Source organism: Oncorhynchus nerka, linkage group LG6 (genome assembly GCF_034236695.1).
Source record: "Oncorhynchus nerka isolate Pitt River linkage group LG6, Oner_Uvic_2.0, whole genome shotgun sequence".
Taxonomy (NCBI): domain Eukaryota; kingdom Metazoa; phylum Chordata; class Actinopteri; order Salmoniformes; family Salmonidae; genus Oncorhynchus; species Oncorhynchus nerka.
This window is the reverse complement of record NC_088401.1, coordinates 18716845-18733750: the sequence shown is the minus strand read 5'-3', so window position 1 is coordinate 18733750 and position 16906 is coordinate 18716845. Positions and strand designations below refer to the sequence as shown.

Below are 16906 nucleotides of genomic sequence, written 5' to 3'. Positions count from 1 at the left end.
TACTCCATACACACATATATATGGTGTTCTACGGTTATTCATATATAGTTGTTCTACAGTTATTCATATATAGTTGTTCTACAGTTATTCCTATATGGTTGTTCTACAGTTATTCCTATATAGTTGTTCTACAGTTATTCATATATAGTTGTTCTACAGTTATTCCTATATGGTTGTTCTACAGTTATTCCTATATAGTGTTCTACAGTTATTCCTATATAGTTGTTCTACAGTTATTCATATATAGTTGTTCTACAGTTATTCATATATAGTTGTTCTACAGTTATTCCTATATGGTTGTTCTACAGTTATTCCTATATAGTGTTCTACAGTTATTCCTATATAGTTGTTCTACGGTTATTCCTATATAGTTGTTCTACAGTTATTCATGTATAGTTGTTCTACAGTTATTCCTATATAGTTGTTCTACAGTTATTCCTATATAGTGTTCTACAGTTATTCATGTATAGTTGTTCTACAGTTATTCCTATATGGTTGTTCTACAGTTATTCATGTATAGTTGTTCTACAGTTATTCCTATATGGTTGTTCTACAGTTATTCATGTATAGTTGTTCTACAGTTATTCCTATATGGTTGTTCTACAGTTATTCCTATATAGTGTTCTACAGTTATTCATGTATAGTTGTTCTACAGTTATTCCTATATAGTTGTTCTACAGTTATTCCTATATAGTTGTTCTACAGTTATTCCTATATAGTGTTCTACAGTTATTCCTATATAGTTGTTCTACAGTTATTCCTATATAGTTGTTCTACAGTTATTCCTATATAGTGTTCTACAGTTATTCCTATATAGTTGTTCTACAGTTATTCCTATATAGTGTTCTACAGTTATTCCTATATAGTTGTTCTACAGTTATTCCTATATAGTTGTTCTACAGTTATTCCTATATAGTGTTCTACAGTTAGTCCTTTATAGTGTTCTACAGTTATTCCTATATAGTTGTTCTACAGTTATTCCTATATAGTTGTTCTACAGTTATTCCTATATAGTGTTCTACAGTTAGTCCTTTATAGTTGTTCTACAGTTATTCCTATATAGTGTTCTACAGTTATTCCTATATAGTTGTTCTACAGTTATTCCTATATATTGTTCTACAGTTATTCCTATATAGTGTTCTACAGTTATTCCTATATAGTGTTCTACAGTTATTCCTATATAGTTGTTCTACAGTTATTCCTATATAGTGTTCTACAGTTATTCCTTTATAGTTGTTCTACAGTTATTCCTATATAGTGTTCTACAGTTATTCCTATATAGTTGTTCTACAGTTATTCCTATATAGTTGTTCTACAGTTATTCCTATATAGTTGTTCTACAGTTATTCCTATATAGTTGTTCTACAGTTATTCCTATATAGTGTTCTACAGTTATTCCTATATAGTGTTCTACAGTTATTCCTATATAGTTGTTCTACAGTTATTCCTATATAGTGTTCTACAGTTATTCCTATATAGTGTTCTACAGTTATTCCTATATAGTGTTCTACAGTTATTCCTATATAGTGTTCTACAGTTATTCCTATATAGTGTTCTACAGTTATTCCTATATAGTGTTCTACAGTTATTCCTATATAGTGTTCTACAGTTATTCCTATATAGTGTTCTACAGTTATTCCTATATATTGTTCTACAGTTATTCCTATATAGTTGTTCTACAGTTATTCCTATATAGTGTTCTACAGTTATTCCTATATATTGTTCTACAGTTATTCCTATATAGTGTTCTACAGTTATTCCTATATAGTGTTCTACAGTTATTCCTATATAGTGTTCTACAGTTATTCCTATATAGTGTTCTACAGTTATTCCTATATAGTTGTTCTACAGTTATTCCTATATAGTGTTCTACAGTTATTCCTTTATAGTTGTTCTACAGTTATTCCTATATAGTGTTCTACAGTTATTCATGTATAGTTGTTCTACAGTTATTCCTATATAGTTGTTCTACAGTTATTCGTACTCTGTCACTTATACACTGTTTGTCTTTGTCTTGTTTCTTTCTGTCTCTCACCTGAGAGACACACATACAGGGCAGTTCAGTGGAAGAATGCAGGGATAGAGAGAGGTGTGGGGAGGAGGGGGTTAAAGGTATAGTTGGAGGAATTTAGTAGAGCCTGGGGGAGTCAGGGGGTAGCTGTAAAAACAGGGCCTGATTCATTTAGCAAATGGAGCATCACAGTCTCTCTTTGAGACTCTACCCCTGTCCAGACATTTACATTTACATTTAAGTCATTTAGCAGACGCTCTTATCCAGAGCGACTTACAAATTGGTGCGTTCACCTTATGACATCCAGTGGAACAGCCACTTTACAACACACAGAGACACAGGGACACAGACACAGAGACACAGACACACAGAGACACAGGGACACAGACACACAACTCAGCATGATAGGTCCTGTGCGTCCCATCTCTCTTGGAATCGGGGTCGGGTGGAGGTGGGTGGGGGGTGGGAGGGCGGCACCTGTCAAGGCCAACCCCTGTAGCTCCCCTCTCCTTTTTAAAAATTCCCCCAGAAAGCCAGAAACACACACACTGCCTGCACCGGAAATAGATCAGATATGAAAAAACATCATGCATTCTCAGTCACCCACAGTAAAGGTGTATAGTCAGCATCTAAAGTGAACCACTATTGTGTTTATATCAGTAGATGCCTTAACTCTGGTCTTAACTAAGCTGTGTTCATCTACATTGAAGTGTAAACAACCATATCTGGTTGTCTAGTCGGTCCACTGTATATGAGTGGCTTGGTTACTTCTGTTTTGACAAAGAGTTGAACGGTCCAAGAATAACAACTAGCTGTGCACCTCTGAAAATAATGGAGCGCCGCCATCTTTGTGAAACAGAATAAATCAAGAGAGACTGGTTGACATTTAATTAGGTGAAGGAGTTGTATTTTTGTTTGATTTCACCGCTGGATTCCCTGCCTCTAGCCTACACTACATTGTTGTTGAATGTTCCCTCTTTCCACTTCTCTAGTTTTCTCTCTATTAAACTGTTTTCTTTCTCTCTCTCTCCCTCAACACTTACATATCCTGTAGTCTACTCCCCCACTCTGACATCAGCGTTCGAAAGCTTAGCAGCGCAATTTCCTCCCAATCCAAACTGGTTGTTCTTTCCCTGAAACTCTAGAGGCAGGCAACGCTCACCTCTGACCCCTGGTCCAGCCCCTGCGGCCCCCTCTGAGTGGGGTGAGGGGTTACAGGTCAGCCCAGTGTCTGTGCTGTGCAGACTGTGTGTCTGCAGGACAGAGTGGGAGCACATGGCCCTCCAGTAATCCCTCTCCAGTTTCCCACAGTAACCAACCACTAACCAGGCAGGCCCTCAGTCTCTGTCCCACAGTCAGCCCCTTGCTCAGCTCTGCTCTGACACACACACACATGCTCTATTCATAGAAGTAGAATGAATCAAACAGTCTAGAATGGTACAGCCCAATATGGCCGCTGGACTGGTCCATTTGCACTGTTATAGAATATTGCCTTGAATTGGAATGCCCATTTTAGTAGTTCCCATCTTCCCATTTCATAGTTATTGTGTTGTCATCCTGCTCCAGATTGATGGACTACAGACTGGAGCACTTACACAGGCTGGCTGGGTTGAGGAAGCAAATGTGTGTATATTCCGCAATTGTGTTTATGGGAGAGCTTCTGTGGTGCTCTGACAGGGTTGGCTCCATGGTGGGACATGTTTATGTGTATCTTTGTGTGTTAGTGTCTCTCCTGACCTCTTTCTTGTCCTCCCTGTATTTCAGAGTTGCGTGACTTTGAACAAGACGACCAGCAGGACATTGAGGTGGATGAGGGGAACACAGCTGTGATCGTATGTCACCTCCCTGAGAGCCAGCCCAAGGCACAGGTCCGCTACAGTGTCAAACAGGAGTGGCTCGAGACCTCCAAGGGTATGGATCGATCATTCTATTACAGGCCTATTCTCTCTCCCTGTCTAGTTTGCATTCTATCCCCCTCTCACTTCCTCCCTCTTTCTCTCTCCTTGTACTCTACTGTAATTAATACTTTTTCTCTCTCTTTGGCATTCTCTCTCTCTTTCGCTCCCCCTCTCTTTATCTCTCTCTCTTTCACTATATCTTTCCCTGGATTACTGGAATGCTGTATCTATCCGAGCTATCTGGCCCATCATTAAACTGCAGGCAATTATCTGGGTAATGTTGAAACATGGGAATACTCTTGTTTATTTTGCAACCATTTATTTCTTGAGTTATTTGAGAGAAAAAGGCCCTCTCTGTGGCTGATATGTAGATGGCTGGGAGCCTTAGGAGGGGATGTGTGGCTTACAGCGAGAGAGGGAAATGATAACCACGTTGAGGAGAGTTCACTGGCTGTCTCTCTGTGAGACTCAAGGACACCACCATGTGGCTGGTGCTGACAGTGCACTCTGTTGTTGAAAGTGCTGTAGGCCTAAATCAAATCAAATCACATTTTATTGGTCGCATACACATGTTTAGCAGATGTTATTGCGGGTGTAGCAAAATGCTTGTGTTCCTAGCTCCTACAGTGCAGTAATATCTAACAATACACAACAATACACACATCAAAAAAGTAAAATAATGGAATTAGGAAATATAGAAATATTAGTATGAGCAATGTTGGAGTCCGGAGTATAAATAAATATATATACAGTACCAGTCAAAGGTTTGGACACCTACTCATTCAAGGATTTGATTTATTTTCATTATTTCAAACATTGTATAATAATAGTGAAGACATCAAAATGGAAATAACACATATGGAATCATGTCATAACCAAAAAAGTGTTAAACAAATACAAATATATTTGAGATTTGAGATTCTTCAAAGTAGCTACCCTTTGCCTTGATTACAGCTTTGTACACTCTTGGCATTCTCTCAACCAGCTTCATGAGATAGTCACCTGGAATGCATTTCAATTAAAGGTGTGCCTTGTTAAAAGGTCATCTATGGAATTTCTTTCATTATTAATGCGTTTGAATCAATCAGTTGTGTTGTGACAAGGTATGGGTAGTATACAGAAGATAGCCCTATTTGGTAAAAGACCAAGTCCATATTATGGCAAGAACAGCTCAAATAAGCAAAGAGAAAAGACAGTCCATCAAAACATGAAGGTCAGTCAATACAGAACATTTTATGAACTTTGAAAGTTTCTTCAAGTGCAGTCGCAAAAATCATCAAGCGCCATGATGAAACTGGCTCTCATGAGGACCGCCATAGGAATGGAAGACCCAGAGTTACCTCTGCTGCAGAGGATAAGTTCATTAGAGTTACCAGCCTCAGAAATTGCAGCCCAAATTAATTCTTCACAGAGTTCAAGCAACAGACACATCTCAACATCAACTGTTCAGAGGAGACTGTGTGAATCAAGCCTTCATGGTCGAATTGCTGCAAATAAACCACTACTAAAGGACACCAATAAGAAGAGGAGACTTGCTTGGTTCAAGAAACATAAGCAATGGACATTAGGCCGGTGGAAATCTGTCCTTTGGTCTGATGAGTCCAAATTTGAGATTTTTGGTTCCAACTGCCATGTCTTTGTGAGATGCAGAGTAGGTGAGCGGATGATCTCCACATGTGTGGCTTCAAGACTGTTGGAAAGGCCAAGAGTATGCAAAGCTGTCATCAAGGCAAAGGTTGGCTATTTGAAGAATCTCAAATATATTTTTATTTGTTAAACACTTTTTTGGTTACTACATGATTCCATATGTGTTATTTCATAGTTTTGATGTCTTCACTATTATTCTACGATGTAGAAAATCGTAACAATAAAGAAAAACCCTTGAATGGGTAGGTGTTCTAAAACTTTTGACCAGTAGTGTATATATATATTTACAAAAGTATGTGGAAACCCCTTCAACTTAGTGGATTCGGCTATTTCAACCATACTTGTTGCTGACAGGTGTATAAAGTCAAACACACAGCCATGCGATTTCCATAGACCATCATTGGCAGCAGAATGGCCCATACTGAAGAGCTTAGTGACTTTCAATGTGGCACCGTCATAGGATACCACCTTTCCAACAATTCAGTTCGTCAAATTTCGGCCTTGCTAGAGCTGCCCCGGTCAACTATAAGTGATGGTATTGTGACAGCTCAGCTCAGCCGTGAAGTGGTAGGCCACACAAGCTTACAAAACAGGACCGCCACGTGCTGAAGCACCAAGCGTGCAAAAATGGTCTGTCCTCGGTTGCAACACTCACTACCGAGTTCCAAACTGCCTCTGGAAGCACGTCAGCACAAGAACTGTTTGTCGGGAGCTTCATGAAATGGGTTTCCATGGTCGAGCAGCCGCACACAAGCCTAAGATCACCATGCGCAATGCCAAGTGTTGGCTGGAGTGGTGTAAAGCTCACCGTCATTCTGGAGCAGTGGAAATGCGTTCTCTGGAGTGATGAATTACCCTTCACCATATGGCAGTCAGACAGACAAATCTGGGTTTGGCAGATGACATGAGAACGCTCCTGACCCAATGCCTAGTGCCAACTGTAAAGTTTGGTGGAGGAGGAATAATGGTATGGGGTTATTTTTCATGGTTCGGACCCCTTAGTTCCAGTGAAGGGAAATGTTAACGCTACAGATTACAATGACATTCTCAATGATTCTGTGCTTCCAACTTTGTGCACAAAGTGAGGTCCATAAAGAAATGGTTTGTCGAGATCAGTGTGGAAGAACAGGACTGGCCTGCACAGAGCCCTAACCTCAACCCCATCGAAAACCTTTGGGATGAATTGGAACGCTGACTGCAAGCCAGGCCTAATCGCACATCGCACACCTAAAAACATCAGTGCCCGACCTCACTAATGCTCTTGTGGCTGAATTGAAGCAAGACCCTGCAGCAATGTTCCAACATCTAGTGGAAAGACTTCCCAGAAGAGTGGAGGCTGTTATAGCAGCAAAGGGGGGGGGGCAACTCCATATTAATGCCCATGACTTTGGAATGAGATGTTCGACGAGCAGGTGTCCACATACTTTTGGTCATGTAGTGTATATATGTTATGGGATGAATAGACATTGTGGACAGTAAGTGGATAGAATATGTAGTATACCTGAAGATTATGTAGGATAGAATAGTGTATGTACAGCAATAGTTAAATAGGATGGCCTTGACTAGAACACAGTATATACATATGAAATGGGTAAAACAGTATGTAAACATGATTAAAGTGACCAGTGATTCCATGTCAATGTACACAGGGTAGCAGCATCTAAGGTGCAGGGTTGAGTAACTGGGTGGTACCAGGCTAGTGACCGTGACTAAGTTCAGGGCAGGGTACTGGGTGGAGGCCGGATAGTAATGGCTATTTAACAGTCTGATGGCCTTGAGATATAAGCTGTTTTTCAGTCTCTCGGTCCCGGCTTTAATGGTTAAGCCCGCTCAGGATACTCAAGTCACTATAATTCTGGAGTCGCTTTTATTCTAAATAAGAATATAATATGTTTCTAAACACTTCTACATTCATGTGTATGCTACCATGGTTATCGGTAATGAATCGTGAATAATGATGAGTGAGAAAGTTACAGACGCACAAATATCATACCCCCAAGACATGCTAACCTCTCACTATTACAATAACAGGGGAGGTTAGCATTTTTGGGAGGGGTATGACAACTCATCATTATTCACAATTCATTCAGGATGATCCATAATCATGGCAGCATCCACATGAATGTAGAAGTGTTTACCTATTCTATTCTTATTTACAATAAAAGTGACTCCAAAATAACCCAATACATTATTTACCATTCACTTCTATTGGGCACAGAATAATCTGAAACACAACCAAAACAAACAGAAAATGCATCCAACAAATGTGTAGTCACAAGCTTGATGCAGTCATTACACGCTATGCATATGGGACCAAATACTAAACTTTACTTTTGAAAGTACTAAACTTTTGAATTTGTCCCAATACTTTTGACCGCCTAAAATGGGGGGACTATGTAGACAGAGTACTGGATTTTCTAAACCGTTCACCTGATATGGATGAAAATACCCCCATATTAAAGCTGACAATCTGCACTTTAACCTCATAGTCATTGTATAATTTCAAATCCAAAGTGCTGGAGTACAGAGCCAAAACAACAACACATGGGTCACTATCCCAATACTTTTGGAGCTCACTGTACATGGCTTGCCCTGTCTATGCCCAAGGATTACAGCGACAGAATTGTCTCTCGGACCAGTTGTAATTGTGTTGGCCTATCACTATCCAGTACCTACCCAGTGTAGCCTCAATGTTTAAAAAACTCCCTCTGTCTGTCTGTGAACAGGGAACTACCTGATCATGCCATCAGGGAACCTGCAGATAGCCAACGCCACTCTGGACGATGAGGGGCCGTACAAGTGTGCTGCTTACAACCCTGTCACACAGGAAGTCAAGACCTCCACCTCCACTGACCGCCTGCGCATACGCCGTGAGTCACCATGACCAAACACGACCAAACACGACCAAACTCTCATTATGAGCATGATAAAGTGATGTGATTTGTAACATTGAAATACCTCTTAATAAGAATTGAACAAGGCCAGTTAGACTTCATTGATAAACAATCCCTCCCTCCCTCCAGGTTCAACATCAGAGGCGGCCCATATCATCTACCCCCCAGTGTCTCGCTCCATCATGGTCACTAAGGGACAGCGTCTGGTTCTGGAATGTGTGGCCAGCGGCATTCCCACCCCGCAGGTCACATGGGCCAAGGACGGCCAGGACCTGCGTTTCCATAACAACACGCGCTTTCTGCTCAGCAACCTGCTGATTGACTCAGCGGGCGAGGGCGACTCAGGGACATATGCGTGTCACGCTGACAACGGCATCGGATCGGAGAGCGCCGCTACAGTGCTGTATGACGTGCTGGTGTTCGGTGAGTTGGGACGAAACTTTGGGTTCAGTAGGATGATACTAAGATGAGGTGTTATGGAGGTTTGTAGGTTCCTGTTCCTCTGAAGGCCCTGTGTGATGACACATATTACAAGTTGTGAAAGGATCTGAAACAGAGTTACTGTAGCAGTGAGGTGGGGTTAAGGAGAGTGAGGAGAGACTTGATGATTAGACTGACTCCCGTTTGGCGAAGCGAGAGAATAGTGGGTGCTGTGTGTTTGTGTGTGTGTGAGCTTGGCAGAGCGTTGTAAAAGGGCAGGGTTGTGTTATTTAGAATGTGTGTGGAGGCAGAGCTCTCATAGCAGGACTGGGTGAGTGTTTTTACACTGGTTCTGTGTGAGTTTGGGTTGTGTGCTCGTCTCGTAGCAGCTGGCACTAATTAAAGTGTGAGGGCTGCTGAAGGGATAATGAATTCTGCCTCTTCATGACCAGCCAACCATCAACTGACTGGCTTGGCCTGTCTCTGCACGGCACTCACTCACTCATTCACACACACACACACACACACACACACACACACACAAATATACATGAACACACACGCCGGCACGCACAACCATACAAACATACTTAATTAAGACTTAATCAAGCTCACTCCCACACAACCATACAGACATACTTAATTAAGACTTAATCAAGCTCACTCCCACACAACCATACAGACTTAATCAAGCTCACTCCCACACAATCATACAGACATAAATTAAGACTTAATTAAGACTTAATACAGACATAATTAAGACTTAATCACTCCCACACAACCATACAGACATAATACTATCAAGCTCACTGCCACACAACCATACAGACATAATTAAGACTTAATCAAGCTCACTCCCACACAACCATACAGACATACTTAATTAAGACTTAATCAAGCTCACTCCCACACAACCATACAGACATACTTAATTAAGACTTAATCAAGCTCACTCCCACACAACCATACAGACATACTTAATTAAGACTTAATCAAGCTCACTCCCACACAACCATACTTAATTAAGACTTAATCAAGCTCACTCCCACACAACCATAATTAAGACTTAATCAAGCTCACTCCACACAACCATACAGACATAAGACAGACATACCATACAGCCATACTTAATTAAGACTTAATCAAGCTCACTCCCACACAACCATACAGCCATACTTAATTAAGACTTAATCAAGCTCACTGCCACACAACCATACAGACATAAATTAAGACTTAATCAAGCTCACTCCCACACAACCATACAGACATAATTAAGACTTAATCAAGCTCACTGCCACACAACCATACAGACATAATTAAGACTTAATCAAGCTCACTGCCACACAACCATAGACATAATTAAGACTTAATCAAGCTCACTGCCACACAACCATACAGACATACTTAATTAAGACTTAATCAAGCTCACTGCCACACAACCATACAGACATAATTAAGACTTAATCAAGCTCACTGCCACACAACCATACAGACATAATTAAGACTTAATCAAGCTCACTCCCACACAACCATACAGACATACTTAATTAAGACTTAATCAAGCTCACTGCCACACAACCACAGACATACCACTTAATCAAGACACAACCATACAGACATACTTAATTAAGACTTAATCAAGCTCACTCCCCACACAACCATAACAGACATAGACGTAATTAAGACTTAATCAAGCTCACTCCCACACAACCATACAGACATACCAAGACTTAATCAAGACAACCATACAGACATAATTAAGACTTAATCAAGCTCACTGCCACACAACCATACAGACATAATTAAGACTTAATCAAGCTCACTGCCCACAACCATACAGACATACTTAATTAAGACTTAATCAATAGCATCTTAATTAAGACTTAATCCCACACAACCATACAGACTTAATTAAGACTTAATCAAGCTCACTCCCACACAACCACAGACCATAACAGACATAACCATACAGACATAATTAAGACTTAATCAAGCTCACTCCCCACAACCATACAGACATAATTAAGACTTAATCAAGCTCACTGCCACACAACCATACAGACATAATTAAGACTTAATCAAGCTCTCACACAACCATACCATAATTAAGACTTAATCAAGCTCACTCCCACACAACCATACAGACATACTTAATTAAGACTTAATCAAGCTCACTCCCACACAACCATACAGACATAATTAAGACTTAATCAAGCTCACTCCCACACAACCATACAGACATACTTAATTAAGACTTAATCAAGCTCACTCCCACACAACCATACAGACATAATTAAGACTTAATCAAGCTCACTGCCACACAACCATACAGACATACTTAATTAAGACTTAATCAAGCTCACTCCCACACAACCATACAGACATAATTAAGACTTAATCAAGCTCACTCCCACACAACCATACAGACATAATTAAGACTTAATCAAGCTCACTCCCACACAACCATACAGTCACTCACAATAAGCCATTATTCAAGCATATATGCTAGACATGACCTTACATGATACTCACAATAAACAAACAAACCATCTCTCTCTGTCTCTGTAGAGCCTCCCCAGGTGACCGTAGAGCTCCAGCAACAGGAGGTGATGTGGGGGGAGAACGCACGCTTCAGCTGCCAGGCCAGGGGTAAACCCACCCCCTCTGTCGTATGGCTCCACAACGCCCGCCCCCTGGCCACGTCGCCACGCCACCGCCTGTCTGCCCGCGTGCTGCGTGTCATCAACGTGGGCCCACAGGACGATGGCCTGTACCAGTGCATGGCTGAGAACGGCGTGGGCAGCTCGCAGGCCGCTGCCAGACTGGTCACCTTGCCAACCAGTAACCCGTCACGGTCAGGGAAGCTGACGTCCAGCCTGTGTCTCCTGAGCCCAGACAAGGTGCTGCGGGAGCAGGTCCCAGTGAAGCCCGGGGCCACGGGGAGCGTGCTGACCCTGGACTGCTCTGAGCTGACTGGGCAAATCTCTGTGGCAGAGGCCCCTGTCATCCTCAGCCAGCCCAGGACTGTCAAGGCCGACTTCTATGATCTGACCTGGAAACCTCGCCACGATGGCGGCTCTGCTGTGGTGGAGTACATCGTCAAGTACAGAAAGGTAAAGGCTGGTTAACTCATAAACCCACATGTACTAATACACACAGATTTATATTTGTCTACAACTAAATTTTAAGTTCAGCTTTTATTGTCACATCCATAAGTACAGTGAAATGCTTAACTCGCATGCTCTACCCAATAGTGCAGTAATCAATATTTAAATAGTACAACTAATAAAATTGGAGAGAAAAAATGAAATAGATATTATATAAAGTTGTCTACAACGACATATATCTTTACATGTCCTCACAAACTAACTAATGCCTCCTCTCTTCTCTCCATCAGATTGAGGACCCTTTACATGTCCTCACAAACTAACTAATGCCTCCTCTCTTCTCTCCATCAGATTGAGGACCCTTTACATGTCCTCACAAACTAACTAATGCCTCCTCTCTTCTCTCCATCAGATTGAGGACCCTTTACATGTCCTCACAAACTAACTAATGCCTCCTCTCTTCTCTCCATCAGATTGAGGACCCTTTACATGTCCTCACAAACTAACTAATGCCTCCTCTCTTCTCTCCATCAGATTGAGGACCCTTTACATGTCCTCACAAACTAACTAATGCCTCCTCTCTTCTCTCCATCAGATTGAGGACCCTTTACATGTCCTCACAAACTAACTAATGCCTCCTCTCTTCTCTCCATCAGATTGAGGACCCTTTACATGTCCTCACAAACTAACTAATGCCTCCTCTCTTCTCTCCATCAGATTGAGGACCCTTTACATGTCCTCACAAACTAACTAATGCCTCCTCTCTTCTCTCCATCAGATTGAGGACCCTCCAGGTGAGTGGACCAGCAGCTGTATATCTGGGTCTCTCCACAAGCTGACCCTGGCCAAGCTGCAGCCAGCCAGTCTGTACGAGGTGGAGATGTCTGCTAAGAACTGTGCTGGCCTGGGACAACCGGCCATGATGACCTTCAGGACAGGCAAAGGTACATTTATTTACCTATTGATTCATTTATTCATCCAAATTATTATCAGAAATGCCCCCATGTTGATGCATTCCCCGGTATTTGTGTCTTTTTGCTAATACTCTTGTTTCCGTGCCAACAGGTCGTAGAGGTCCAGGGGGACAGAACGAGCCTCCTAAAACTCCTGCAGTACCATCACCTCGCCTCTCTCGTAAGTCCCCGTCCCCCTCTCCTACTGTCCAGCATGGTTGGAACATAGATGGACCACAGTTCCAACTCTTAGCCCTTTCAGCTGTTTCTAACATCCTGCCAGTTGTTATTAAACTGGTTGACTAACTGTTAACCCCTCACTCTTCTACTCTGTACTAACATGTGATCTGTCTTGATCTCTCTCTCAATTTTAACACTAAAGGATGAGCTCACAGTAAGTCTTTGTACATTGTTTACGTTACCTGCTTGTGTCTGTGAGTGTTTTGGCTTTAGTGTGTTTGAGAGAGTGAGTCTGTCCTTGTGTCTGTGAGTGTTTTAGCTTTAGTGTGTTTGAGAGAGTGAGTCTGTCCTTGTGTCTGAGTGTTTTAGCTTTAGTGTTATTGAGAGAGTGAGTCTGTCCTTGTGTCTGAGTGTTTTAGCTTTAGTGTTATTGAGAGAGTGAGTCTGTCCTTGTGTCTGTGTGTTTTAGCTTTAGTGTGTTTGAGAGAGTGAGTCTGTCCTTGTGTCTGTGAGTGTTTTAGCTTTAGTGTTATTGAGAGAGTGAGTCTGTCCTTGTGTCTGAGTGTTTTAGCTTTAGTGTGTTTGAGAGAGTGAGTCTGTCCTTGTGTCTGAGTGTTTTAGCTTTAGTGTTATTGAGAGAGTGAGTCTGTCCTTGTGTCTGTGAGTGTTTTAGCTTTAGTGTTATTGAGAGAGTGAGTCTGTCCTTGTGTCTGAGTGTTTTAGCTTTAGTGTTATTGAGAGAGTGAGTCTGTCCTTGTGTCTGAGTGTTTTAGCTTTAGTGTTATTGAGAGAGTGAGTCTGTCCTTGTGTCTGAGTGTTTTAGCTTTAGTGTTATTGAGAGAGTGAGTCTGTCCTTGTGTCTGAGTGTTTTAGCTTTAGTGTTATTGAGAGAGTGAGTCTGTCCTTGTGTCTGTGAGTGTTTTAGCTTTAGTGTTATTGAGAGAGTGAGTCTGTCCTTGTGTCTGTGAGTGTTTTAGCTTTAGTGTGTTTGAGAGAGTGAGTCTGTCCTTGTGTCTGAGTGTTTTGGCTTTAGTGTTATTGAGAGAGTGAGTCTGTCCTTGTGTCTGAGTGTTTTGGCTTTAGTGTGTTTGAGAGAGTGAGTCTGTCCTTGTGTCTGAGTGTTTTGGCTTTAGTGTTATTGAGAGAGTGAGTCTGTCCTTGTGTCTGAGTGTTTTAGCTTTAGTGTGTTTGAGAGAGTGAGTCTGTCCTTGTGTCTGAGTGTTTTAGCTTTAGTGTTATTGAGAGAGTGAGTCTGTCCTTGTGTCTGAGTGTTTTGGCTTTAGTGTTATTGAGAGAGTGAGTCTGTCCTTGTGTCTGAGTGTTTTAGCTTTAGTGTGTTTGAGAGAGTGAGTCTGTCCTTGTGTCAGTGTGGTTATGTGTGCATTAATATGGACCAATAATAGATTTGATGTCCGTTTAACTTCTATCACTTTTCCACAGCTCCCGAGGCCCCTGATAAGCCCACCATCTCCATGGCGACAGAGACGTCTGCGTACGTAACGTGGATCCCGCGCGGTAACCGGGGTTTCCCCATCCAGTCATTCCGGGTGGAGTTTAAGAAGCTGAAAGGGAAGGGAGGGGGGGAATGGGAGGTGGCTGTCACTAATATCCCCCCCCAACGACTGTCTGTGGAGATCACTGGCCTGGAGAAAGGTGAGCTTCATCATCACCATTACCATCATCATCGTTATCCCTCATGACAAATGGCCTCATCATCCTCATCATTAGCATGACTGATTATCATCAACATTACTGTTTTAGTAATCATCATAAACATACCTATTTGAATAATGACTGAGTAATCAACACAGTTACCATTAGTGTGGTCAGAGAAAGACAGAGGTTTGTTTGGTTATTTTAACCTGTGTGTGCTTTCTGTTTCCCTGTAGGCATGTCCTATAAGTTCCGTGTGTTGGCAGTGAATGTGATTGGCGCCAGCCCCCCCAGTGTCCCCTCTAAGGCCTACACGGTGTTGGGTGGCGGCAGGCCCAACGAACGCCCTGTAGACGGACCCTACATCACTTATAATGAAGCCATCAACGAGACCACCATCATCCTCAAATGGACAGTGAGTGGAACAGGCTGTGTGTCCTTTATGTTTGTGTTGTCATCTTATACGTATGGCTGAAAACTCAAATGACTGTCATTTTGTTAATATTCAATCTTTCATATTTTTTCTCACCACAGTACACTGCCGTCAACAACACCCCCGTCTACGGTTTCTACATTTTCTACCGGCCGACAGACAGTGACAACGACAGTGACTATAAGAAGGACGTGGTGGAGGGGGACCGCTACTGGCACTCCATCAGTGACCTGCAGCCTGAGACGGCCTACGACATCAAGATGCAGAGCTTCAACGAGGGGGGAGAGAGCGAGTTTGGCAACGTGGTTATCTTAGAAACTAAAGGTAAGCAGATCTCTGTCTCTACCTGTATAGCCATCTCATTCACACGTGTACTCTCACAGAGTAATGCTATAAAAGCAACATTGTTTCTAGAATGAATTTGATAACCTGACTGTAATAAATGTTACATCAACTAAATGAACCCCTCCCTCCCCCAGCTCGTCTGAACCAGCGGCCCTCCCCGTCGGAGACGTCGTCCCAGAGACCAGAGCACTCCGGGGGGCCTGTGCCCCGCCCCAGCGACCTCCCCTACCTCATAGTGGGCGTGGTCCTGGGGGCCCTCGTGTTCATCATCGTAGCCTTCATCCCCTTCTGCCTGTGGAGAGCCTGGGCCAAAGAGAGTGAGTAGTGACGAGGATGAGGATGAGGGTGGTGGTAGTAGTTGTTGGATCAAGTTCGATTTAGTCACAAAAACAACTGTAGTTGTTTGAACTCAAAGAGTATCTCAAATATTCCCCCTCCTGAGGCCTCCTGAGTGGCGCAGCAGTCTAAGGCACCGCATCGCAGTGCTTGAGGAGTTACTAGAGCCCCGGGTTCGATCCCAAGCTGTGTCACAGCCGGCCGTGACCAGGAGACCCATGAGGCGGCGCACATTTGGCTTAGCGTCATCGCGGTTGTGGGAGGGTTTGGCTAGCGACTCTTTGTGACGTGCTGGGCACCTGCAAGGTGACTTCGAGTTTTCTCTGACACATGATTTGGCTGGCTTCCGGGTTAAGCGAGCAGTGTGTCAAGAAGCAGTGCGACTTGGTCAGATGGCTCTTGACCTTTGCCTCTCCCGAGTCCGTAGGGGAGTTGCAGCAATGGGACAAGACTGTAACTACCAATTGGGGAGAAAAAGGGGTAAAAGTACAAAAAAAAGTATAATTCCCCTCCCCTTTATGACTTTGCCGATAGCTACTTTATTGAGGAAAAATGTACTGACTATAACTGTAATATGTGTTTGTCAGATGTATTGAAGCCATCTTAAGATGAATGCACTCTGGAGAAGAGCATCTACTAAATGACTAAAATGTAACTGACCAATCACGCCATTTTGAATGGACTAATCCCTTGATATATCAGCCCTGGAAGTCCTTCCATGTCTAACAACGGTGCTTGTGTTTTCTCCCCTCCAGAGGAAATGTCAGACCTGTGTTTCCCAACTGTGGCGTCCCCCGTCTCCTCCTGCCAGTACACCATGGTGCCCCTGCAGGGCCTGGCACTGGTCGGGCATTGCCCCCTGGACCCCCACTTGCCCCCAACGCACGCCGTCTACCCACCCATCGGACTGTACACCTCCAACGGGAAACACCATCGACCCACACACTGCCTGTCAGGACTACATCAGGTCAGACTGAGTTCCATCCCCATTGGGAACCTAAGCTCGCCAAGTTCGTGTCTTGTGCTTCT

The 16906-nt window shown here is 42.8% G+C and overlaps 1 protein-coding gene across 1 annotated transcript in view; it reads left to right on the top strand.

Annotated features, from left to right (window-relative positions):
• Positions 1–16906, top strand: part of LOC115130122 (brother of CDO) — a 46518-nt gene that overhangs the window by 27701 nt on the left and 1911 nt on the right. Inside the window, exons 4-14 of the mRNA XM_065019346.1 lie at positions 3776–3922; positions 8283–8426; positions 8580–8873; positions 11439–11983; positions 12756–12921; positions 13043–13111; positions 14551–14763; positions 15000–15178; positions 15298–15520; positions 15676–15858; positions 16633–16844. Of these exons, the coding sequence (XP_064875418.1) occupies positions 3776–3922; positions 8283–8426; positions 8580–8873; positions 11439–11983; positions 12756–12921; positions 13043–13111; positions 14551–14763; positions 15000–15178; positions 15298–15520; positions 15676–15858; positions 16633–16844 (2375 nt within the window). The remainder of the gene's footprint in view (positions 1–3775; positions 3923–8282; positions 8427–8579; positions 8874–11438; positions 11984–12755; positions 12922–13042; positions 13112–14550; positions 14764–14999; positions 15179–15297; positions 15521–15675; positions 15859–16632; positions 16845–16906) is intronic.